Source organism: Vombatus ursinus, unplaced genomic scaffold (genome assembly GCF_900497805.2).
Source record: "Vombatus ursinus unplaced genomic scaffold, bare-nosed wombat genome assembly UNPS02006779.1, whole genome shotgun sequence".
Classification (NCBI taxonomy): Eukaryota; Metazoa; Chordata; class Mammalia; order Diprotodontia; family Vombatidae; genus Vombatus; species Vombatus ursinus.
In genome coordinates this window covers 24,428,972-24,456,650 of record NW_020946557.1, presented here as the reverse complement: position 1 = coordinate 24,456,650, position 27,679 = coordinate 24,428,972, and the positions used below count along the sequence as shown (strand labels likewise).

General features: G+C 36.6%; 1 protein-coding gene across 1 annotated transcript in view; it reads right to left on the bottom strand.

The window, feature by feature from the left end:
• Positions 1 to 27,679, bottom strand: part of ENPP3 (ectonucleotide pyrophosphatase/phosphodiesterase 3) — a 114,700-nt gene that overhangs the window by 9,769 nt on the left and 77,252 nt on the right. The window contains exons 19-25 of the mRNA XM_027848671.1: positions 24,297 to 24,475; positions 23,041 to 23,089; positions 19,246 to 19,400; positions 7,723 to 7,858; positions 3,959 to 4,036; positions 2,416 to 2,548; positions 1,070 to 1,226 (exon numbers count right to left, since the gene is read on the bottom strand). Of these exons, the coding sequence (XP_027704472.1) occupies positions 1,070 to 1,226; positions 2,416 to 2,548; positions 3,959 to 4,036; positions 7,723 to 7,858; positions 19,246 to 19,400; positions 23,041 to 23,089; positions 24,297 to 24,475 (887 nt within the window). The remainder of the gene's footprint in view (positions 1 to 1,069; positions 1,227 to 2,415; positions 2,549 to 3,958; positions 4,037 to 7,722; positions 7,859 to 19,245; positions 19,401 to 23,040; positions 23,090 to 24,296; positions 24,476 to 27,679) is intronic.

Here is a 27,679-nt window from a genome sequence, read left to right as displayed (position 1 = left end):
ATAGATAGATAGATAGATAGATAGATAGATAGATAGATAGATAGATAGATAGACAGATAGATAGATAGATAGATAGATATAGCTTGCACATAATTGTTTTGGATGTTGTCTCCCCCATTAGAATGTAAACTTCTTGAGGACAGGGACTGTTTTATTGTTTGCTTACCTTTTTTTTTTAACCTTTCTCTGTATCCTTAGCACTTAGCACAGTGCCTGGCATGTACTTAGTACTTATAAATAAATGATAATTGACTGACTACATTAAAGATACCCTTCAAGCAACTTGGCTCTTAGTTTTCCTCTTATTCTGGCTAGCCTGTACCTACTGTAAAAAGAGCAAATTTATTCTGTATCAATTTCTACTGCATTGATTCTACATTGTAACTGATTTTATGTTGCATTAATTTTGTAATTAGGTCTGTAACCATCTGGTTGAGTTAAGCTCAGTAATCTATTTGGGTCTGCATTTACCTGGCTTAGTTGAGCTCAGGGATCCAGCAAAGCTAACTCAAAGTTACTTTAAATAAAAGGCCGTCATCTCTCATGTCAGTATCCCCTAGGATATTTCATGGATAGCTGTTTGTTTAGCCCCACAGAAGTATCATCCCCGAAAGGTATATTGTCCATCTTTACCTGTCTTGGGTCTTATTTCCCTAACAAACCCTTCTAGGCACTAGGAAGTCTGCTTACTCAGGTATACAAGATGATGATGGGTCCCATAAAACAATTAATATTCCTTAACTGTCTGAGAGGAATGATCACTAGTGCCACAAAAGTGTGCTAGCTTTCTTTAAAATAGCCAGTCATGTTGTCACCTCCCTCATGATACTATCTATTCTGTATCCAATTGTGCTGTCTTCCCCACCTACCCAACTCTGTATTCCCCAAAACCATATTAAGGCTGGTGAGTCCTATCTTAAGGTCTTTGGTCATTGAGAGATGCCATTGATCCAATTTATTGTTTACTGCTAGCCTAACTAATAAATTGTTCATGCTCAGATCACTGTCTCAGTTTCCCTTAATTTTCAAATGTAACATTATTATAGTACTGGCTGCAAAATGTACTCACAGGACAACTTTCTATGTTGGTAGATCGATGAGGAATGATAAAAGGCAAGACATCCAAGGAACCAGGGCAGTCTAGTGGAGTATAAGTCTGGTTTTTGCAGCTAGTCAGCACCACAAAGTAATGAGTTGGGATGGGAATGTCAGTATTATTTACAAACCTTTAAAAAAAAATTTTGATTAGCATTAGTGTCACAAAGTCCTTTGACTTCCAAGCACGGTAGCAGATTGATAAAGAAGGTTGGACCAGCTAGGTGGTACAGTGTACAGAGCAACAAGCCTGTGGTTAGAAGACCCAAGTTCAAATCCACCCTCAGACACTTATTAGCTGTGTGACCCTGAGTAAGTCACTTAACCTTGTTTGCCTCAGTTTTCTCATCTGTAAAATGAGCTAGAGAAGGAAATGGCACACCACTCCAGTATCTTTACCAAGAAAAACCCAAATGGGATCATGACTGAAACTACTGAACAAAAGAAGATGTTCTTGACATGTAGTATCTAACCACTTTTTTAGATTTGAATTTAATCACACTCAGAGGTTACAATAGAATCTCTAAATATAAAATTCTGCATATAATATAATGAATGCATTGATAAGAGACAGTGTGGTCGGCTGCAGGGAATGTCTGACTGAGAAGCAGGACACCTAAACTGTGTGAGCGTTAGAAAGTCTCTTTTCTGTCTTGTGTCACAATTTCCTCATTATTAAAATGGGGTTACCACCTACATTACTTACTTTACTATAGTGTTGTTAGGTTAACTGATAAGAGGTAGTATGGCATTCCAGACAGAGTTCTGGGAATAGAGTAAAGAAAGCCTGGATAAGCCTATAATATTTTAGAGCTGTGTGGCCCAGGACACAGATAGAAGTTGCAATCTCTATATAAAGTCTCCACACTGATGATTATTTGGATTGCACCTATATGGATTTTTTTGGACTGGACCAATGATTTCATTAGTATGGGGAAATCTTGATGAGGAAATGTCCTCTACCCATACATATTGGCACCTAATTTGCAATTTATGGTCTTATAGGGGACAAGAGTGTACAATACTGTATTTAATGTCAGACTTTTTCAACATGTTGCTTAATTTTACTGAACTGTTTTCTAACCAGGTCAATTCCCTCATTTTACAGATGAAGACACTGAGGGCCTGATATGTCAAGTGAGTTGCCCAAGATCACCCAGCTATAAGTGGAAAGCAAGGATTCAAATTCTGATTCTGAATCCCTATCCAGTACTCTTCCCACTTCATCACATTGTATCCCATGAAAGATGTTTATTATGTTTACTTTATATAATTTGTATATGACCATCACAATTCCATGGCTGAAAAGCTTGTACTTACTCTATAATTTCTTGGGGCTCATCCGAACGTCCATCATAATTGTGGTCAAACACTGGTCCACTAATCACATTCACTCCATTTCTTTCAGTAGCATATTTCACAAGCAGAACACTGTGGAAGTAGTCCCACATTTCTGATAATAAAAGGTTTAGACAAAAAAGTTGTATATTCTATTGCAAATGAAAGTTTATCTTTTCTATGATGGAAAATGATTTTTAAAATAATAAATGGAATCTCACTTTAAAACGCAACATCTATTTTAATATTTGCCAGGAGATATCATATATTTCTACATTCTATATTTTGTATTTCAATATGGCATGCAGAAGTAGTGTAACACAGGGAATAGAAGACCAGTCTTGGAGTTTCAAAGGCATAGGTTAAAGTCTTGCCTCTGCTGTGTGACCAGGGGCCAGGTCACAACTTCTCTGTACTCTAGGTAGCTCTATGATCTAAAGCAGGAATCTTAACCTTTTTTGAGTTGTGGACTCCTTTGGAAATATGGTGAAGCTTATGACCTCTTCTCAGAAGAATGTTTTCAGATGTATAAAGCAAAATACACAGGATTATAAAGGAAATTAATTAAAAAGATGTTATTTTTTTTCCAATACAAGTTCATAGACTCCTTGAAATCTATACCAAAACCCCTAAAGGGGTCTATGGACCCCAGGTTCAAAACCCCTAGTCTAAAATTTCAGAATAAGTTACTAATTTCCACTCATCTTTGTCACTGGAAAGAGTTTCTATACTGGGAATTCCCTAGATTGATAAAATGGCAGATTAAATGACATGATTAATAATAGTAATAATAATTCATGTTTATGTAGCACTTATTATATGTCAAGCACTGTGCTAAGCACTTCACAAATATTATGTCATTTGATCCTTGCAACAATCTTGCAAGGTTTCATTCTACAGTTAAGGACACTGAGGCAAAGAGAAGTTAAGTGACTTTGCCCATCACAAAATATTTGAGGCTGAATTTGACTCCAGGCCTGGCACTCTATCCACTGTACCACTTACCTACCCCTATTTACTTTGAATTTTGAACAATGAAATGAAAATTTCTACTATTCAGGTCTTTCTTTTTCTTTGTTTTTGCCAGCCTATGTGGGAAGTAGATATGAACAGCTCTACAGACATTCCTGAGACTTACGTTTTCATAGGTGACAATGTGCGTTCATTTTAGAGGACCAGAATATAGACACCGGCTCAAGAAGTAGGCCACAAAGGGAGGTCTAAAGAATGGCACCTGTATTTGCCTTCAAGAAAAAGTAGTGACTTTTTGTTTGTGAGTGAACAGTTTCTTTATGGTTCAATTAAATATGAGAATAATGATCTAAGAAGCTAGGCAAGTAAGTGGTCCAAAACTGAATCAAGAGGACATCCTGAAAAGGCATCCTATGTTTACTATTAAGAACTCTATTTATACCAAGAGAACATAATGGCATTAATGCCAGTTGTGAGATTGTAAAATTTTCCCTGAAATCCCAAGGAGTTTTATAATTAGTCTTAATATCATGATCTCAATCCTTCAACTTACTTTTAAATGCTTCATAAGTGGGAATTAAATTGCTTGTAAGTAAAGCATCATATTGTCTGTTGGCTGCCTTGTGGAACACTGCAAAAAACAAAAACAAAAACAATAAAAACCCATTCCAGTTACTGATTAAAAAAAAAATCAAGCACCTGCTAGGTACCAGATACTGTCCAAGGATCTAGGAATAGAAAAAAAAGCAAAAACAAATAGTCATTTGCTCTCAGGGAGCTCACAAGCTATTGGGAAAAGGGCCAAACCATACTGGAACATTTGGGGCTTAGCCTCACTTGAGGGACCTGCATCATTACTCCATCTCCTCACTCACCCCACCTTCCCCTTCTTAACTATGAGATGCTAAGGGAGATACCAAGGAACAGACAGAAAATTCAGTAATATCCACTATTGCTGCAGCATTTCCAGAGCAACAGGGCACATTTTCCATCCTTAGTCTGCTGCCTGAGACCTTTTCCTCGTACTGAACCAGGGGATGGGTAGAGCTCAACTCTCGATCTTCATTGAATCAATCAATATGAAGTAACAATCAATTAAAATGGCTTCTGACTGACCTGATTCACAGTTCAACAGTTCAGTAAAATTAGTGGAAAGAGCTCCAGAGCAAACATAGTAAGATAGTTTCTTTATGATTTGTTCCACACCCAACACCCCCCAACAAGGAACTCTTCCAACTGAAAATATCCCTTTGTATATCCATTACCTTCATCAGTAATAACTGCTCCCTACTTCTCTCCATCACAGCCTGTCAAAATACTACCTATTCACTTCAAAACACAGGCCAAATGCTATCTCTTCCATGTAAAATGATAATGATAAAATTTGCCTTCTCAAGGCTGCTATTAGGTTTAGAATAAGACAATTTTTGTAAAGCACTTTACAAATCTTAAAATGGTATACAAATGCTAGCTATTATTACTTAAGGTCTACAAAGCAATTTGCCTACATTATTAACTTGATGTCTATCACAACATGCCCAACAAATAGCCATCTAGCCTTCACTTGATAGAGAGTTTGCTATTTCCAAAGGCAGCCTATTGGGATTTTGAATAGCTCTAATTGTTAAGAAATTGTTCCTTATATTAAACTGACATCTCTCTCTCTGAAACTTCAGCTCATTCCTAGTTCTGCTTTCTTGAATTAAGCAGAATAATTTTAATCTCTTGTCTCAAAAACATGACTGCCTTTCATACATTGAAGACAGCTACCACATCCTCCCTAATCTTCCCTTCTCTAGGTGAAACATTTCAAATCAGAGATATAACTAGAGCAAGTAGACCAGAGTTATCTTCCAGGGTACTGAAATACAGAGGAGGTCGATAACACAATCCTTCAGTACCTAGCTAACTACAGTAGTTAGTTAAAATAGAAAGCTACCCTTTCTTCTTTGCAAAGATGGAACACTCTGGGTATGGAGCATCATATATAATGTCAGACTTCATTAACATATTGGTTAGTTTTCCCAAACTGTTTTTTCTCTTTTTTTTTTCCTTATTCTTTATTTCAAAAGATGTCTTGTTGGATAGGGTAAGGTAGAGAGACATAATTCCAAATGAAGGTGATATTTTAAAATGATATTAATTAAAATATTTTTTAAAAAATAGAATAAGAGGCTACCAAATGGTGTGCTTCCTCCTCCCACAAGATGTGGCCGTACCTCAGGTGAGTTTCTTCCTGACCTGGCCCTTATCTCCCACCCATCTTTCTATGACCTCCCAGGTATTAGCTTTATGGTATCCTGTGGTCAATATCTCCACACAATGGGGTAATGTCCTGAGGCCTTTTCCCTAACACAATGACATTTATCTTTGAAAGCTGAGGTTGGATTTCATGCAGGGGCATGATGGTAAATGTTTAACAACCAGCTTCATGATGCACTTTTAATTTTAATCCACAATGTTAACATTTTCTCTGCCACTTTCTTAAGTCTAGACAGTCAACAAAATAATAATGAGGTCTTGATTTATAGCTTTTGCTGGTTTCTTTTGCTGATTTCTGCTGTAAAGGTTCACATTGAATTTAATAATTGGCTTTACCAGACTGCCAGATGTAGTATGGTCAGAACAGAGTAAAATAGTACCATTACTTCCCTTGTTCTGAACCATACGGTACATATGGCACTATCACATTTACTATTTTGATGACCATGTCACACTGCTGACTAATATCGAACTTGTAATATACTGAAGTCTTTTCCACAAATTTTTCTAGCAATATCTTCTCTATTTGGCACTTACAGCTAATATTTACATTTATCTCTATTCAATTTTATTAGATCCAGTCCCTTGTTCTAGCCTGTTGAGATGTTTTTGGAACTGGACTCTAATTAAATCTGTAAACTATTCCTTTCATCTTTGTGACATCTGAAAATTTGCTATAGAGGTCATCTATGCCTCCATCCAAATCTTTTTTTTTTAGGGTTAAAATGGGCAGGGCCAAGGGCAGCATGGCACAGTAAATGGGATATTTGATTTAGAGACAGAAAGACCTAGATTTACTTCATTTCTCAGACACTTACTACCTATGTGACTCTGAGCAAATCACTTACCTTCTATATGCCTCAATTTCCTCATCTGTAAAATGAGTGTGGTGGACTTAGTGTCTTCTAAGTTCACTTCCAGTTCCAAATTTATGAATTGTATGCTACTTAGCTACTTATAATAACAATAGGTAGTATTTATATAGTGCTTTCATTTTCACAAAGCACTTTACAAAAATTATCTCATTTTATCCTCAAAACAGCACTGTGAAGTAGATGCTATTAATATTCTTATTTTACACATGAAGAAAATGAGGCACCGAAGGTGAAGTTACTTACCTAGAGTCACATAGCTAATAAAGGTATGATGCCTGATTTGAACTCAGATCTACCTTCTTCCAAGACCAGGATTAACTACTATACCACCTAGCTGCCTGCCTAAATGCTCACAAAACCATTTATTTAATAATAACATTCTATATTTTTCCAGAAATTAATTGAAATTAATCTTACTGGCATAGAATTTCTCCAACTTTGACACTACTTACATATTTTAAAAGTGGCATACTGCTAATGGTTTTATGATCACTTTCTCCTTTTTAACAAGTCTCTGCACCTTTGTGAACTCCATTTCTGGTCATGGCTAAAAATATTGGAAGTATCAAAATATCGGAAGAGAAACTAGCTGGACCTTGAAATTACTGGAAACTTCAAGGAAACTTCAGTGAGAATGACGTTCCATATTCAACAAGGCATAAATTCAAGCTTCAGAAAAATATATCAGCTTTTCCAGATTTCCAGAGAGAGTAAAAAAAACTATTTTAACAGTTATTAAACTGCCTAACTCCACCAATATTCAACTGCTTAATATGTTGCCGTATGAACAAAAGCTTCCAGACTCTGGCCTGAATTCTTTAGAGAGACAGCTCTGTTTTTAATACAGGCAACATTTGCGTAGTAGCAAGAAAAATATATTTTTTTAGATGTCCATCTCTCACCAAAGAATTTTGTTTTAAATTTAAACTTAAACCTGGTGAACTCTCTAAACATCTGGGTAAGATTACAGATGACCTGTGGCTCACACTGCAAAATTTATTAGTCTTTATTACAGTTGTTGTATTGCCTCTGGTCAGCACACAGCTACTGGATGCCTACTCCTGTGCAGGCTGCTTACCCCAAGAAGGTTGTTTTGGTTTGGGGTGTATGTTTAAGCACATGCCCACATCCAGCTGATGAAGGCTTTCAAAGCTGCTGTGCTAAAAAGAGTCATACTAACTAGGAGGGTAGAGGAAGCCGTGGGTGATATTCTTTTCAGCTGCATAGATGGAACAATTTTGGCTCTGAGAAGGAGAAATCCTAACATCAGCCCGCAGACAGTCTGGAACAGTGGGAGGAAGAGGTGATGTGTCTCCCTGTTGAAAGGAAAAAGAAGAGAAGGAAAAAAAATTACACCCACAGTTGTGGCTAAGTCAGTACCTTGTATGGTTTGTGACTTCCCTAAAATGTTTTTCATTTAACCTTTTCCTATTTTCATAATGAATCAACCCTACAGTAGTAATGGAAACAGATGTTTTCTGCAGTGTTTTCCTCCCCGTGGTTCACTCTTGGTTGGGAACACCCGTGATAGTAAGCCCGCCACACAGGAAAAAAAAGAAGGGTGCACAAACCAAAGGAAATTTGGGTACCAGAATCCAGAATCTCTAAAAGTCAGTGACTTGAAAGAATGGATTTATATTCACATGGGAAGGGGTAAATATCACTAAATGGTTTCATTTTTAACAATGAACTAAAAGTTAAATATATTTTAAATCCTGATGTGAACATTATATTGTTCTTGAAATAGGCACTGATTTTTATCTACAGTAATAGTCATTAATTGTATATCTAACTATGAGCCTTTGCAATTTGTACATATAGGCTTTCTTTATCATTAAATTGTAAATTCCTTGTGGGCGGAGACCATTCCTACAATTTCATTTGTAAACCTACTCAAATTTCCACAACAGTTTTCAACCCATAGCAGGAATCCAATAAGAGTTTCTGACTTAAAAGCATTGAGTTCTTTTTTTGTTTTGTTTTGATTTGTTTTGTTTTTAGGAAAGGGAGGAGGGACTAGTCTGGAGCTATGATTTCAGAGATATAGGGGAAACTCCCGGTTATGGAAACACTCTCTGCTGATACAGATCCATAATTCATTGGTAGCTTAGCATTAGAAAGGTATCTGAAGCACTTAAAAGATTAAATAACATCACTGTGATCACTCAGCAAATAATCATCTGAGGGAGAACTCGAACCAAGACCTTGTTAACCCCAAGGTTATCACTTCCTATTGAGCTCTTAATGAGAATAGAAATAATAAAAACAGAGGGACCAAGCAGAAAGAGCACAGGACTAAGCCTCAGTTTTCTCCTTTGTGCTTTACTATAAATACAATAACTTTAAGTTCTGAAGTCTATGTTTTTAAATGTTATTGATCCACAAGCATACAGTAATATTATGTAATTACATATGAACTCATTTATTGGTTGATGTTAATTATTATCAACTAATATATTAAATTATTATTTTGAACTGACCTGGGAGTTCACAATGAAATCACAATTCCAATCTCTATATTTACTTAATGTTTCAAAGTTCAATCAATCAATCAATCAATAAGCATTTATTTATTAAGTACCTATAATATGCCAGGCACTGTACTAAGCCCTATGGATATCTAATTTGATCCCCATAACACTCCACTGGGGTATTAAACCAAACACAGAACCTAACATGTCATTAGGTGTGGATGAGTGCTAACAAATATTCTACTATTTTATTTCTTGCCTATTAGTATCTGAATATATTAATGGCAATATTTGACAACATCCCCTCTATTGTCATTATGTAGAATAGTTTCATCAGTTAGATACAAAAAAAGCCAAAAAAGTTAAGACTCATTGGATTTATTTTCACAAAAACTCTGTAGGTCTGGACAACTTCACAAGATTTTTGTTTTAGTTTAAATTTTTTGCAAAAAAAATATTGCATTGTTTTAGGTAAAACAAAAATCTTGTTAAATTGTGTAGACCTGTAATATTTCCTGCAAGTTCCTATAGTGAGAAGAATGGGGCTACCCTGGCTAGACAGAAAAGAAAAACTCTTTTGGCACTTGTGTGGCAGAGTACAGACCTGAAGCTGAGACATTCATTTCATGCTAATTTTAGGGGGTACATCATTTAGGAAATGTTGGGTTGGCCTCTTGAAAACCCTCTAGAAAAATAATTTTGTTTCATATCATTTACCATTTCTTAAGCATTTATCGAGCACCTACTTCGTTCAATGGAGAAGGAAGTGGCAAACCACTCCACTATCTTTGCCAAGAAAACCCCAAATAGGGTCACAAATAGTCAGACACTGACTGAAAAGGATTCAACAACACCACCACTTCGGGCAGTGCAGTTCTGTATCTACTTTGCCGCAGTATGTCATCCTTCCGCTTTCTAAAGGAAAAATACCATATTTTTTTATAAGTAATAAACACTCAAAGGTAATGTTTCTAACTTCAGAATATAGGAGGCAATCTTAAGGGTACAAAAGGCAGGGGAAGCTCCAAAAAATACAATTCTGAAGACAAAAGCAGAAATTGTTCTAGTTAGGAAAAGGGAGATCCACCTAAAGAAGACAATGCAGATGCACAAGATACTCATCGACAAACTCCTATTTATGAAAGCGGAGTATAGGAGATAGAAGCAAAGTCAAGGTGAGAACGAGTGCAGAAGAGGAGTGTTGTCTGGGAATGCTAAATGCTTTCTTGAAAGAGTTGAGTCTGACAACAAATGCTAACAACAGCAACAACACAAACTTTTTAAAATCTATGTTGTAAAAAAAAAATTTAAAGATTAGAAATAATTAGAAAAGCTATGTTGGGGCAAAGAACAAAAAAGGATCAAAGAAGGGTAGGATTGTTGCTCTCCTGGATCAGATGATAATAACAGATGATGGTGAGAACAACTCAATTCTCATATTCAATTGCCTATTAGACATTTTAAATTAATAGAGATGTTCATTAGACATCACTACCTATTAGACTTCTGAAATCCAACATACCCCAAACAGAAATCAATCAATTTCCCCAAAACTCTTCCTTTTTCCTAATTTCTCTATTACTGTCAAGTGAACCACCATCCTCTCAATCACCCAGGTTCACAACCTAGGTATCATCCTCGACCTCTCATTTTCTCACCTCCCATATCAAATCTGTTGCCAAAGTCCTATCATTTCTACCTTCATAAATCTAATAAATAAGCCCCACCCATTGTCTTTTGACACTATAACTGCCCTAGTTCAGACTCTCATCACTTCACACCTGTCAGTTGGTCTCCCTGACTCAAGTCTCATCTCACTACAATCCATCATCCACTCAGCTCTTCAGAACACAGCACCTTCCTACCTTTCCAGCCTTCTTACATCTTATTATTCTCCACAAACCACAAGACCCAGTAAGTAATACTGGCCTACTCACTGTTCCTCATACATGACATTCCATCTCTACACTCTGAGAGTTTTTATTAGCTGTCCTCTCTCCTTGAATAGAAGACAGCGAGATGGTGAAGTGGATAGAGCACTGGACTTGGAGGCAGGAGATCTGAGTTCAAATTTGGTCTCAGATACTTACTAGCTGTGCGACCCTGGACAAGTCACTAACTCTGTTTGCCTCAGTTTCCTCATCTTTAAAATGAGCTGGAGAAGGAAATGGCAAACCACACAAATATCTTTGCCAAGAAAAACCCATGGACAAAAATTCACAGGTAGAGTCAGACATGACTGAATGATTGAATAACATCCTTGAAATGCTCTAAGTGCTCCTCTTCACCCCTGATAGGAGATTCCTGGATTCCTTCAAGTGTCAGATAAAGTTTCATTTTATACAAGAAGCCTTTTAGTCCTCCTTAATCTTAGTTCCTTCCTCTGAGACTACTCCCAATTTATCTTGTATATATTTTGTTTGTATAAAGCTGCTTGTTGTCTCCTCTCATTAGACCATGAGCTCCTTGAGAACAGGGACTGTTTTTGCCTTTCTTTGAATCCCCAGTGTTTAGCATAGTGCCTAGTACATAGCAGGTGCTTAATAAATGCTAGACGACTGACTCAACTCCAAACTTGCTGCCATTTTCTTTTTCCAAAGAGAATGACCTTTGAACTAAAAGAGGCAAAACATAAATGATTAACAGGGTATAGAAATCCAAGATAAATTAAATGATCAGGCAACACCTAGCTGTCTTCAATGAGTTCAAGTCAATAGACCCAGGTGAAGTACATCCTAGAGCAGTGGTGTCAAAACCTGTGGCCTTCAGACTGCATGCCACCCACAACACTCCAAGTGGGGCTTGAACCAGATTAAAATGTAATTGGGAAATATTTAACAAAACAAATAAAAAATAGATAGTGTTAATATGTATATTTTAAGCCAATAATCACTCTACTGGTTGTTATGAAAGCTGAGTTATTCACCTCATTTCTATTTGAGTTAGACACTACTATTCTAGAGAACTCAAATAACAAGGAGATGTGATTGCTGTATTGTTGGTGGTGATCTTGGAGAATGAGAGTAATGCTGCACCATTGTTGGGGAAAAGGAGAGGGTAAATGTCTTGCATTAAAAAAAAAAAAGTAAAAAGTTGGAGACTCCAAATTATAGACCAGTAATCTTGTCCTTGATTATTCTAGTATCTGAAAAATTCTAGAATGAATGATTAATTCTAGAATTAATGATTAATGTGAGTACTTAGAAAAGGGAACAGTGATCTCTAAAAGGTATGACCTCACTAAGCACAAGTAATTCTAGACTACAGGTATTTAGGCTTTTGACTGGTTAACTACACTGTAGATTAAGAGAATGTTCTATCCATTGTCTACTCAGATTTTAACAAGGCATTTGACAAAATCTCTTAGGCTTAGAGAAAAGGTGGAGAGATTTAGGCTGGTTGATAGTACATTCAGGTGCATCTGAAAGTGATGACATAACAAGACAGAAATAGCCATTAATGGGCCAGGTACTTATTTGGAGTGTTTCTCTAAGGCAGTGCCCCTGAAGAGCTGACTGCTGTTAAAGATTTTTATCAGTGAATTGGATGAAGCCATAGATGGTAGGTATGTCAAATTTACAGGTGACACAAAGCCTAGAAAAATGGCTAAGAAGTCCAATGACATTCAGGCTCCAAAAAAGACTTGCCAGGTTAGCATAATGGACCAATCAAATAACACAACATTGAATAGAGATCACTGTAAATAGTTATACTTCAGATTCAAACATCAACACTATATATGCAATGTGGGGGAAAACTAGCTTAGAAAATATTTCTAGTTTAAAAAAAAAATCTGGAGATTTTACTGCAGTGCAAGCTTGATATGAGTTAAAAGTCTGACATGGCAGCCAAAAATGTTAATGCTTTTACAGATTACATTATGAAAGGTGTAGTATCCAAAATGAAAAAGATACTAGTTGTAGGACTGTACTCTGTCCTGGTGAGATTAGGTGATGTAGTGGATGAAGCTCTGGACCTGAAGCCAGGAAGATCTAAATTCAACTCCTATCTCAAGTAGGAGCTGTTTGACCCTAGGCAAGTCATTTAACTTCTGTCTACCTCAATTACCCAATTTATAAAATGAGGATAATAATAGCACCTACCTCCTGGTATTGTTGTGAAGATAAAATAAGAATGCTTGGGAAGCACTTTATAAACCTTAAAGAACTACAGAGATACTAGCTATTATTATTATATCTATAGTGCTCCATTCAGTTATTAACATGACAGTTTACAAGTCATGTGACCCTGGACAAACTACAGAATTATAATTTAATCACAACTTTTCTGGGACTCCATTTCTTCACTTCTAAAAGTAAAATAACACTTAAAAAACCTGCCTCACAAGGTTGTTGTAAGGATATTATATGGTATGCAAGGTGTCCCAAAAGTCTTACTACAGATTTAAGGTAATAAAACTCTAAATGACAAAGCATTATATAATTATACAAATTGAACAATTTGGGAGTGTGGTGTGTGTGTGTGTATGTGTGTGTTTTTATAGATCCATAAGATCCAAAGTTGGTAGGGGCTTCAGAGACAATCTGGTCCAAAACTCTTAATTTTACAGATAAAGCCCAGAGAAGTCAAATAACTTGCCCAGGATCAACACAGTAAAACATCAGAGACAGAGACTTGAAAGCAGGTTCTTTTGATTGTAAACCCACATTTTGCCTCCTCATATTTTTATTAATAATTTAGCTCATTCACTTCTATAAGACATTTTTTAAAAGATTATTTCAAGGGACAGCTAGGTGGCGCAGTGGATAGAGTTGCAACCCTGGAGTCAGGAGGACTTGAATTCAAATCAGACCTCAGGCACAGGATATTCACTAGCTGTGTGACCCTGGGCAAGTCACTTAATCTCAACTGCCTTGCCAAAAAAAAAAAAAAAGATGATTTCAAATATAAAGTATAACTACAGCAGCTGGATGTTGAAATTAGATTGAGACTTGAATTAGGCAATGTCGAGACATTGAGGCAAGGAGTTGGACAAAATATTTGCTTTTCAACTCTTCCATCAGACTCACACAAACATCCTGACTCAGCTTTGAGAGGTATGAGGGACACCTTTCAGCTAGACCACTGTCTAGTTTCAAGTACTGTCTAAAAAATCCTGGATTTTCCATCAGCTTAATAAATGCAGATTTCTTGCCTGCCAAATTAAAGCCACATGTAAACTGGGTTAAGACTAAGAAAATTTTGTGACCTCCTTACCTAGTCACAGAACAACTAGGGTGGCACAGTAGATAAAGCAATTGGCCTCAAGCTAAGAAGGCCTGAGTTCAAATCCTGCCTCAAACATTTACTACCTATGTGACTCTGGGTAAGTCAGTTAACCTCTGTCTGTCTAGGTTTCCTCAACTGTCACAGAGGGATAATAATAGCACCTCCCCCACAGGATTGTTGTTGTGAGGATTAAATGAGATAATAGTTGTAAAGTACTTAGTACAGTGCCTGACACATAGTAGGTACTCAATAAATGTTTGTTTCCTTCCTTCCTTTGAAGTACATATAATAGAGGGTCTCCAAGGAGTGAATGGACCCCAACCACATCACTTTTCAATTTTGATTCCAAGAAAGAGTGCTGTTGAAACATTTTAATCCTTCTGTATCTCTTGTGGGTTCCCCTATAGCTTTAGGAAAGGATGAGGAAGGAGACTGATGAAATTTCCAGTATGATGCAGAAACTCTGGTACTATTTGAGCACCCTAGTTCTTGAAGCCTTACTATTTGAACCTCTAAGAACTGCCAGGGTGATTAGCACAGTGATACTAAACATGACACATTTTTCATTTTTAGTCTGATTGGGGTAGGGGAGGGAGGGTAGAAACAAGAGGCCCTTTAGTTCCACAGCGACTTTCAGGGAAGCTATGACATTTCCTTATCAGAGACTGAAATATAAAGGGCAAAACACTCTTTTTTTTTCCCCTGGGATTGTAGTAACTCAGGCTTGCTTGCTCATATAGCTATGTACTAGATAGCTGAGACTCCTTTCAGCTCTAAAATTTCTCTTGGAGAAAAATTATTTACTTGGTTTCTTATTTATCTATTTTTTTATTTCCTACCCCCCAAAAAAGTTTTTCATGTCATAAAATTACACCAAAAATGCTTCATAATATCCATAACATTGCAATCCTATTGTGTTCTAAGATTCATATGAAGCAAACACAAAAGTGAGGATTAGGTCAAGAATATGTCTATCTTATTTCAGAATATCCAAAAACCTTTTAAAAAGCCTTTTCAAAAGACTTTTTAAATCACTAAGATGTAGAAAAGGTGAAATTTTATTTTAAAAAAATGGGAATACCTCAAGGAAATTTTAGTTTTGTTTTTGAAAAGTTCTTCCAATTAAATCTCCTAGCTATTTATTCTAAACAATGATTTTTAAATATTGCTTGCCCCTTCCTTCACATAATAGCTGCATGCACACTTCTCCTTTTCTTACTGAGAAACAAAGCTAAGACATTTATCCTAAACAGTCCCAATAGAGACCCAGAGGCAGCTGCTGTAGATCATAATGTCAAATTGCTACCCCCTCCCTCTAGTTGTTTTCAGACAACAAAATCAGAAGGCACTGAAGCCACAAGAAAAGAAACTCAAAGGTACAAGTCAATTGAGCACATGTTCAGAATTGCTCCTATTGAAGGTCTGATTTTCAAGCACAAAGCTGATTTACAACATTTTTTGTGCTAAGTTCAAAACATCCTTGTATGTAATTTTCTTGAACCACAACATACTAACAGAGTAATTTCTGAATTGGAAAGCACAAAATTGCTAGAATTCCATCCTGTCACATGGACACATGGAGAGAAGGGCCTCTGTAGCATGAGTAAAAGGACGGGAACTCTAGTTAAAAATGGAAGCTAGTAATACTAAATAGTTGTTTCTGCCAATGAATTGTCCCATTAACCTGGAAAGATCACAGAATGTTTCTTGAGCCTTGAATTCCCACCTGTGGGTGGCTAAAGCTTGGTAGACCCATAGTCTAAAGTCTCTGCTTACTGGAATAAGAGGACAGAAATGTTGCAAACACACAAAGCATGTTATATTCTGATTAATCCATATATCCTATGTACCTGACTTCATAGGCCTTCAAAAATATAAGACTCAGACTATTCCAATAAGTGCAACATTTTTAGGCATGTTGGAGGTGGGAAAGGAAGAGGAAGAAGGAAGAAGAGAAAGCACTAATAATTATTTTAAGGAGCTTCAAAATGTGTGGCATACTAAAGAAAGGCAAAAACATTTATATATATATATTTTTATATTTATATTATGAAAATAACAGCAAGGTTCACTGGAGGTTGTTAACAGGTTTGAAAACCAGTATTTTAAAACTATGTCATTCAGGTTACAGAGTAAAATATTTGTCTACATAGGGTAGCAAACTATGTTAGTTCTACGCTGCCAATGACCATGCCCAAACAGTTGTCAGTAACAGAATTTGGCTTCCAGTTCAGGGCTTTAATTAGTGGTAGGAAATTTACTTCCCTCTAAAATCCTGGAATGGAACAAGGAGAATAGACATCCAGAGTCAACCAATTCCTTCCTCTCCATAAAAAGAGCAGAACTTTTGCAATGTACTCTTACTAGAACAGAACTAGCCACAGGTTCATTATCTGAAAGTCTCTGGATTCTGAAAATTAAGGCCTTTGGAAAGGTAGAGGTTGGAGAGGGGATATTTGTTTGCTAAAGGAGTTCTTTAGATATTTATCTTTTCAGTCTAACATACAACTTTTTCTTTGTATGTTTCTTAAATAGTGCTTGTGGTTTAATTGTTATTAATTTGGAGAAACATAGACACCTTATCATTAGCCACTAACCCTCATACACAGACCTGCTTCTCATCTCTACTATTTCATATAAGTAAGCAGTTAAGTACTTCAGTATTTGCACTAATGCAACTTAATTCAAAGGTCTTTTTCCTTTGACCTTGTTTTATATGAATTAGATTTTAATATTTCTTTACAATTATATATCCGATACTGAAAGTTCAGTGTAAATTCAGATATTCTGGGAGTCAGTAGACCCAAGTTCTGTTCCAACTCTCTAAATGACTAGCTATGGTACTAAATGCAAGTCAACTACCTGCCTAGGCTCCATTTTCATAAACTGCAAAATGAAGGCTATTGAATTAGATTGTCTCTAAAGTTCTTTCCTTCTCTGACATCATGTTAAAAAAAAAAACTGGTTAATATAATGACTAAGTTAGTAAGTGTGTCGAGAAATATACTAAACTTTGCCCAACCACCAAACAATCTTTCATCCTGACATATTCTGTTTTACAAAAAATTATCAGTCTCCTACTCTCTGGGGCAAAAACAGTTCTAGGTCTTTAAATGTGTGAATAAATATCTAGAAAAGTGGATTTTGGTGGAGAATCATAAAATTTTAGGAATTAAAGTGACCTAGAGTTGCCAGTGCAGAGTCCTCTGTTTTCTAGGAGGATCACATCCCAGATAGATTAAAATCTTATTTTCCTAAAACCCCAAATAATAAAGTGCCTGGCATAGATAAGATACAATGCAATGGGTAGTCCATTTAAGTGGCTTAACAAAGGTTGCTGACTTTTGTTGTTGTTATAAATTGGGTTTGGTTTTGTTTTTTCCAGTCTTTTCTGACTTCTCCGTACCCCTGTAGATACTGGAGTGGTTTGTCATTTACATTTTATGAATGAATGAACTCCAGTTCATTTTATAGATAAGGAAATTGAAGCAAACAAGGTTTAGTGACTTGTCCAAGGTCACACAGCTAGTGTCTGAGACCAGATTTGAACTCAGATTTTCCTGACTCCAGACCTGGGGCTCTAATCACTGCACTACCTAGCTGCACTGATCTTACAACTAGCTCAAATTCTCTGTTTAAAAAGTACCTGGTAGAAACGAAGAGACATTTTTGGTGCAGAATCACAGAAACATCAGCCTGTGTTTCTTTCAGAACTCATTTAATTTCATTCTATTTTTAGGCATTCCAAATAGATGCCCTGCCTTTCTTACTAGATTGTTTTAAGGATAAGTGAGATTAACTGATTATTATAGTATAACCTTAAAGTTCTTCAAAACATAAACCTCTCCTATTTCAGTATAAATGCCTTCTATCACACTCCATTTCCTTGTCCTTAACTATCCTCTATGTACCAGCCATCCAAATGCTTTAAAGTCTGTGATGCCAAATGTAATATATCAATTGCATTGGCTTGAGGCCAGTCTGGTGTAATAATGGAACATTGGACTCAGAATCAGGAAAAGCTGGGTTCAAATCCTACCTCTGACCCATTCCAACTGGTCTCTCTGTTCCTCCCACATGACACTACAACATAGGCAGCTACATGGCATAATGGATAGAGAGCTGAACTTGAAGTCAAGAAGACCTGAATTCAAATCCAACCGAAGACACTTACTAGGTACGTGACCTTGGGTAAGTCACTTAAACTTCAGATCACCTCAGTTTCCTAAGATAGGATAATAATAAAATGGAGACAATAATAGTGTCTACTTCCCAGGCTTGCTGTGAGGATAAAATTAGATGATATTTGTAAAGCACCCTGCAAATATTAAACCCCTACACCATCATCATCATTATCATCTTCATCGTCTTTTATCTCCATGCCTTTGCATTGGCCTTCCCTGATGCCTTCAAGACTCTTTCCTTACCTTTGCCTCAGAGAACAGAATTCTCAGAGAATTCCTTCAAGATATGACCTGATTCATATCTTCTACACAAACCTTTTTTGATCCTTCCAAGAAGTCCTCCTTACCTTGTATTTAACAATTTTGTATTTCAAATTATTATCTTTCTAATTATTCTGTATATATATTTATATATGTACTTATTGTGTACCCCATTAGAATGTAAACTCCTTGTGAGTAAGGATTATATCACTGTTTGTATTTATACTCCCAGTATCATACATAATAGATACCTAATAGATGCTCATTGGTTGATAGATTGCTATATATCAGCTCTGTAACCATAAGCATGTCACTGAGCCTGTTTCTTCATCCACAAAAACATTAGTAATACTAATACCCACTAATAATACCTATGCCTAATAATACCATTGATAGTAATACCCATACCTACTTCAAAGGAGATGGGAGGATCAAAAGAGATAGCAGAGAAAGCGTTTTTCAAACCTTACAAATATTATATGTGCATGAACTATATTATCACATATTAGTCAATGCATCTTCTTCAGAAAAAAAAAATCAATGTCCTTCAAAACTTACAGGTTTAGAGATTGTGTATGAGCTCCATAGTGGCATATGGATTTCTTGACTAAATCCACTCACGTAGTCGTGCTGGTGAAGGAGACAATATTTTTTGCTTCCTTGTGTAATCCTGGGCCTCCCATAGGGTAAATTTTCCTTCAGTGTTTCTATTTCTAAAGCATGAAAACAATTTCAGGATTTATATATGTTCAGACATCACTGCTGGAAGAAAAGTATATTCAAGAAGAGAAAACTCCCAGACCAGAAAATGAAAAAATGCATGCTGGTTTGTGGGATTTTTAACCAAATGCCATCAAAAGAGACTATATAATGATTCAAATTAGTCCAAAAGATAATGGTTAACAAGTTTATAACACACAAAAGTACACTTTGGTTCTGTGTGTGGAATCACATCTAAAGCACTCTATAGGATCAAAGAATTAGAGATGTTTCTCCCAGCTTTTTTTTAGATTGGCTTCCTCAATTAATTCATTCTAACCAGCCAGCCAATCAACAGGTTAGCTCAGTACTTAAAATGTCTATAAGCACCATATTTCTTGGATTGGCTTTCCTCTTGTGCATTCTTATTGACGCTACAAATAAGTGTTCTAAATGAGAACTTAATAAACTCATAAAATCACATTAAGGCAGAGCTAGAATGAACCTTAAAGATCATTTCCTCCAAACCCATTCATTTTACAAAGAAGGAAACTAAAGCTCAGGGAAATTAAGTGACTTATACAAGGTTAGTTCACATTAAAATATGAAGCACCAGGCCTGGAGTCAGAAGGATCTCAATTCAAATCCAGCCTCAGATCCTTACTAGCTGTTGGACCCTGGGCGAGTTACCTAACCCTGATTGCCTCCCAAAAAAAGTTTCAATATTTGCAGTGAAACTTCAATGTTATGAATCATTTTACTGTATTTGTATAATTGGACATTGGACTAGGGAGTTAGAGGAACTGTATCCTAGCCCCAGTTCTTGCCTTAACTAGTTATATAATCTTGAGGAGATCTCTTAGCTTCTCTGAGCCTCAGCTTGCTTATCCATACTGGCTCTCAATCCCAATACAATTGAGATGTTGCATTTGGTTTTTTAGACTTTAAAGCATTTGGCTGGTAAATAAAGGATAGTTAGAGTATGATACAATGTGTTTACATTGAAGTAGAAAAGATTTATGTTTTTAAAGCACTTCAAGAATGTAATGTTTCAAATTATTTGATCTATTATCATAGGAAACAGTGAGAGTATTAGCCAAGATGATGAACTCAGGTCCCCTTAAGCTATCAAATTTTATTATTTGATATTATTTTCTAGTATATGTGAATGATGTAAATAAAATGTATGACTACCCTGAAGGAATTCTACAGAGTAGTTTAGAATGAATTGCCATCAGATTAGGATGCAGAGGTTCATGTGATTAAGAAGATGAGAGAACAAGGCACAATAGGGAAAGAGATTTCTGAGAAACACAAGTTTAGACAGAACCTGAGAGAACAATTCAGGTACTAACATCCGGAGACAGAATGAAAAGATCTGAAATCCCAGCAGATAAAATCCTACCTCTAATGTTTACTACCTGTATGGCCTTGGGCAAGCCACTTAATCTGAGCCTCATATCGTCATCTGTAAAATAAGGAAGTTTGACTGAGGTTCCATGTATCTCTAGATCTATGATCCTATGGTCTCTAAGTTACCTTCCACTCTGAACTCTATAATCCTATAGATATTTGGTACAGATTGGTATAATAGAGGTCTAGTACAATATTGTGGAGAGTATAATTGGCCTCTAAGTAAGCATCATATCACTGTTTCCTAGGGAATGTAATAGCAAGCAGAGGGCAGCAATTGGAATTGGAAGTGATTAGAGGAGGAATTCACAAAATCCAAGAGAATCTAAGACAAAGTGGATGAAGTCACTGTTATGGGAAAGGGTAAGAAATGAAGGTTACGTGGTAATCAGTTTTACAGAATGATCTCTAGTAAATTGTATTATATGAGTCTATTTTTAATAGGAAGGTGCCAGATCCCAGTACTCTGCCATCATCATACTTTTATCTGAAATATTATGCTTAGTTCCAGGATCCACAATTTAAGAGGGATAGTGACAATTTGAAGAATATCCAGAGGAGTGGAGTTGGTGAGGGTCTTTCTGATGGGATTGGGATCTGGGCCCCAGAAAGGAAAAACCTTGGACTTTCCCATGTGGCCAAGTCTCCACAGCCTGAGGCTATAATCACAACAACTGGCCTTTCATTGTGGCTACACCCAAATTCCCCTCCATTGTCTTGCCTCCCTATGGCCCCAGGCCACTTCCCACCCTTGGTTCATTTCCCAGGAATTCTACTACCTCATAGATTACTAGATCCCTTCCACAGTCTTTCTGTATATAAGGTCCATCTTATCTCCATTAAGATGCTGGGATTCTTATAATATAGCCACTGCTTAGATTCTTGTAATCTAGCCAATAGCTTACTAATGTTCAGACTCCTTAAGAGTCTGCCCGATATGATGGATGTTCTAATAAACCTTGTCTTTGGCTGAAAGAAGGCTTGGGTCGAATTCTTTTGGGCAGACTCGCATGTTGTGATTTTGGAGGTCCCAGGACCCCTGAACCCCTAAACCGCATCACTTCAATGCATTTCATGTGAGTCAAAGGAACTAACATGTTTAGCCTGGAGAAGAAAAGACTCTGAAAACATATAATAGCTGCCTTCAAAAATCTGAAGGGCTGTCAGGTGAAGGAAGGATTAGATTTGTTCCTTTTTGGCCACTGAGGCTAGAATCAGGAGCAAATGAGTGGGAGCTGCAAAGAGGTAAGGTGGGCTTGATGTCATAAAATTAATATACAATAGTTTATATCAAAAGAGTTCTGATTTCACTGATGTGGGTGCTCCCTCCACTAAAACAGATTACAAGATAGCTTCAACTTCCTGAGTTCATCTGGCCTCAGAAACTTACTAGCTGTGTGACCCCAAGCAAGCCACTTAACCATGTTTGCCTCAGTTTCCTCATCTGTAAAAGGAGCTGGAGAAGGAAATGGCAAACCACTCCAGGATTGTTTTCAAGAAAACCCCAAATGGGGTCATGAAGAGTTGTACATGACTGAAACAACTTAACAACAATAACAACATAGATACAGATGATATAGATAATAGAGCCCATCGATAATGGAGTTTTCAATAAAATCATGGAACAAAAAAATTCACTGGGCCTAAACAGAAAATACAATAGGCACCCACACTACTTCCTGCCCATCTCCAAACAATATTACCTGAACTTTGGCCATCATTCCTTATCTTGCCCCTCTAGAGTCTTGGACATTGTATAACATACATATACACATACATTTGTGTGTATATTTTTACATACACCCCTATGTAAACACAAACACATGCATATCAAGAAGTAACCCATGTGGGAGACACCAGGGCTTGCTTCTAGGAAAGGACAGCCTGCATTCCCTTACAAGGGAGTACCCATTTTCCATTGTCTCCCTGACTCTATCCTTGGACACCACACTGATTCTTATCAATTATGTACAATGGATAGTTCCATCAGAGGTAATTACAAATGTGCCTGTTACAATAGTGAAAGGATTAGTAAGTTCATAGTTCAAAAATGAGACTGGGAGATGAGAGAGAGGGTGACAAATTTTGATCACAGGGGTTGTTGGCTGATTCTGATAAACTGAAAGACAGTAATAACCAAGCAACTATTACTACTCAAATAAAATCCAACCAATATAAACACAAAAGCTAATTACGTGTTGTGGTTATTAAATCACCCCTTTTTGTTTTCTATTAACCTACCTTCTTCTGCTTTGAGATTTAGATTTTGGTTCATCTGTTCCTCAGCATTCTGTAAAATGAAATAAATGACAATAAAATAAGAGATTTTTCTTGTGTCCAAGGGATGAACCTATTTCGAGTCACCCTATAAATTGGTCTATTTAAAAACAAAGCCCATGGACTGCCTTTGCCCATCCCAGTGAAATCTTCCTTTTTATACCTGACAATTTTGCCACAACTACCACTTAAAAATTTGGCTGCTGTGAATGCTGACTGTTTTCCAAATAACAGCCAGAATGTTGTGCTCTGAAAAAGTCCCCCACATAAGACACCAGCAAAAAGAAAGATGTGTTATAAAGTGTTCATGGTTTGTTCCTTGATCCTAAGGTAACAGGAATAAAGTAAAATGAAGATATTCAATTAAGTAAAATAAAATTTCTCTTTTGACAGTCCTTGAAGATTCAAATCCAAGATAGTTCATGATAAAAATTTTTACCTTTCTTAATAGGACAAAATATGGAAATTAATTCTTAAACTTTGTCAAATCAAATCTATAGATAACTATTTTTTTTCTTTTTACTGAAACTGTTGTATCATCAAGGTAGGGACTTCCTCTATCAAGGCAAATCAGCACTTTCTCCACAATTTAGGGTCTTAGAAAGTTGTCCAGAACATTGACAGACCTGATTTGCCTCAAGGAACACAGCCAATAGCTGCCAGAGGCTGGATTTGAATCCAGGTTTTCTTAACTCCAAGTCTAGCCCTTTAACCATGACACCAAACTTCCTGCACCGTCACATAATTCTTAAGACACTCGGGAATACTTGCAAAAAAAATAGAACTATAAAAACAAGAAAGAAGAGAATTTTAGTTTAAAATGAGGGATATTGGTTCTGGGCTAGTTTACTAAAAGAGAATAGGTCTTCAGATCTTCTATAAAAGCCATCCTTTGAACATGAATGAATAGGCTATTAAGATAGGATCACGGGTTAGATGACCTTCATTAAAGACTTCTGTCATATTTATGCAGTAAGATGAAAAGAATACTGGACTTGGCATCAGAAAATATGGGCTTGAGTTCTGGTTCAGGAACTCACTTGCTATATAATCCAAAACAAATTACTCAACTTTTCTGAACCTGAGTTTCCTCATCTCTAAATTGAGTGTACACTACTTGCACCACCTACCTCATAGGCTTGTTGTGAGGGAAATGTTTCATGAACCTTAAAGTGCTATATAAATGTGAGTTATCTATGGCTATTATTGGTATCATTTACCTGATCTAGTTCAGCACACGAACAACCTAAACGATGTGTGGGCTCTGGATTAACAAAGGGGCAAGAAGAAAGAGTGGACACTTCTTTGGGGTATGATGGAACATAGAAAGGCCGCTTCAAAAGATGGTTTAGACTTCCATGAGTTCCATTGTTTGGTGCTGGTTGAATGCGTAAGAGATCTGTTTTTAAAAATACACATGATTATTATGCTAAAAGCTATTATATATAACAATATGTATATACACATGTGTATACACACACATATATGTTTAAAGGACTTTTTTAAATTGATGGCAACAATTCTTATATTTAGAAAAACTAATCACAGTGCACTGAACTATTTCCTTTCACAAATATTGTTCTACTACAAATATTCATTGCACAGGTCCCACCAACACCAGGTGCCCCCGACTTGTCCTGATAACCCCATCACCTTCTGCTGTCAAAGAATCTGAATGGTAATTGCAAGTTGTGGAAGTAAAATCAAGCAGACTTGTAACTCTCTCAGCTAATGTGTATATTTGCAGCAGCAATGGGATCAGTTTATTTATCTCAGAGCAGTTGCAGCGATTGAAATTGAACAGCTGGGGAAACTCGAGATAATTTGCTACATACACTATTCTGAAAATAGCCAAGGTTTCCTTGAGATAACTTACTGTCTCCTATTTTGTAATATTCTTTCACATAAATATTTAACCCAGAGTAATCTCTGAGAGTATTTTTATAGTACCTAAGTTATTTTATCCTGTCTGTCACTCAGAATTCTTAATGCCTAGCTTGAGAATCTCCCTTAAGACTGCTTATAAATACTATACAAACATAAATAAATGTGAATTTGATAGACCTGATCCTAAACACATGAAGTGATTTTTTTTCCCAATAAACTGAACCATAAACAAAACAATTTTTAGGGCCTCTATTTGGCCAACTGCAATTATGATTAAAAAGACTTTTAATAATGCATATAAAAAAGCATTGAAGTGGGTATAATTGCTATTATCCTTAATGAGAGAAATTAATATTTTACTATTATGTTAATAACTAATTGTCAATTAAATTGTAATATAAATTAATAAATTAACAATTAATTTGTGATCCATCCTTCTCCTCCTACTTCTGATAAGAACCCACTCCCAAAAACGTCAGTCAGTCTTTGAAGTGCATGACCAAGTGATAAGATTACTCCTAGCCCCCAACACACATGCTAGTTAACTAGGGACCCCACCCAACTGTGAAACTATATTTCTGTCTAAAGTATAAACAGAATCCAGTCTGGGAGAGTTGTTTGCCTGGGGAAGGAACTACTGTCCTAGATTTCCTCTATTTGAGTTTAGGGCAACCTAGCTCGTAAAGGAGAAAACTAGCCAGAGAGGTCCAGATGAAAAGAGGTCCAGGCTTCCCCTGACCAGATGCCTTGAGGTTGCTGAGTCTCAGGATGAAGCCATGTTCTCAGCAGGAGGAGCTGAAGACTTCTAGCCCACTTCCTCACTAAATGTGCACCAATCAGGGTTGAGTTTCACTTGTCAAGGGAGTTCCCTGTCAGAAGGTACACACCTGATTTAAGGTGTTGCGAGGTCTTCTTTTTGGTTTAAGTCTCCCTTTTGGGAGACAGAACCTAACAGAAACCATTGACCATCAATTTATTGATTACTGGCTAGCCTAATTAATAAATTGATTAATTATCTGGAAACTGTCTTTCAGGGATTTTATTCACACCAATCTATTGTAGCTTGCTAGTATAACACTACATATTTTGTAAATCAAAAGGTTATTTGTTTTTAAACTCTTAACATAGCATTCTATTTTTCTACATCTCTAAGGAAAACGATACTTAAAAATACAAAAAAAAGACAAACTTATGTCATTATATCATCACCAAGGTCTATTGAGCATGCTAATCAATTATAATTGTAACATTCATCCAGAGATCAGTAAGTATGGTCCCAATAGGGTAGAGAATGGGCAGAAGGCATTTCAGAGTTCAGTTGGGGAAGTCATAACATAACATAACATAACATAACATAACATAACATAACATAACATAACATAACACAACATAAGAGGTACCATGGCATAGCAGAGAGATGCCTGGCCTCAAAGACAAGAAGACCTAGATTGAAGTGCCATGTCTAACATGGCCCTAGGCAAATCACTTGAAGTCTCAGTGTCCCCGAGAAAGTCTTTAAGGATAAAATTTTCAGAGAAGCTGCTAATCTGCATTGGCAAAGGGAAGCTTCCTCACCTTGAGTTGCTTACACCAAGGAAATGGAGGGCAGAGGGGGAGTCACAGTATGAAGGGATTTACCTTGCCAACTAACTTTTCCCTTGCATACATGCATATGCATACACCTTTGTAAGACACCAGGGAAATGGGGGAAAATGCACAAGGCTTATAGGATGGGATAGGGTAGTGCCACTCCTCCCCCTTCTCTCACATGCCCCCCAAGTGATAAACCCTGGAACTCTAAACCTAAAAAGGATGTTGTAGGGGGCAGAGTAATATTACCATTATTTGCAGAGTGGGGGGGGGAGGAATAATCTGGTTTAAGTGACTTGACCAGGGTCACATAGTGAGCACCTGAACTAGTCCCTTAGGCCAGATTTGAACTCAGGTCCTCTTGACTCTATCTACTGTACCACCTAGCTATCCCTAAAATTATCATTATAATGAGTATGTCTCAGGGTTTTTATTTAAACTTTTGAAGATTGTATTGTGACCAAAAAAGTATATAGTTCATATTAATAATTCCTGATATGGCAAAATCAATTACCTGTATTTGTTGAACTATATCTACATTCTAATGAATCAGAAAGATAATTAAGGAAAATACCTACACATGCATATTAGACTCAATTTCATTGAATATGAGGGCAAATAATTCCAAACTCATTACCTGACTGGTATTTCATTTTTATTTTTAATTTCTTTTTTAATTTCAATCTGTAATTTCATAAAACTGTTGGTATGGCAATTCTTTCTGCTCCAGCAAATTGCAACTCCTCTGTGACTTAAATTTTTAAAGTTTCCTGGATCACTCAAAATGATTTGCCCTTGGTAACACAGCCAAGTATGAGTCAGTGGAAGGACCTACCCCCAGACATTCCAGAGTCTAGGGTCAACCCTCCATTTGCTAAGTCATGTTGCTTCTTACTCTGACTAGATAAGTGATTTAGAATGGCTTTTGAGCAAGGATCAGGGCAATGAAACCCTATTCTTTTAGGGCCTCTTTATTTTGATTTGGATAACTGCAAATATCTGTCCAAATATCATTATTCCCCTCTCTATTTTAGAAGCTGTGGATCTGCTTATATTATAAATTTTAATGAATGTTATAGATATTCCCTAAGACTCTGCTCTGGGCCCCTTTTTCCTCCCTCCTAAT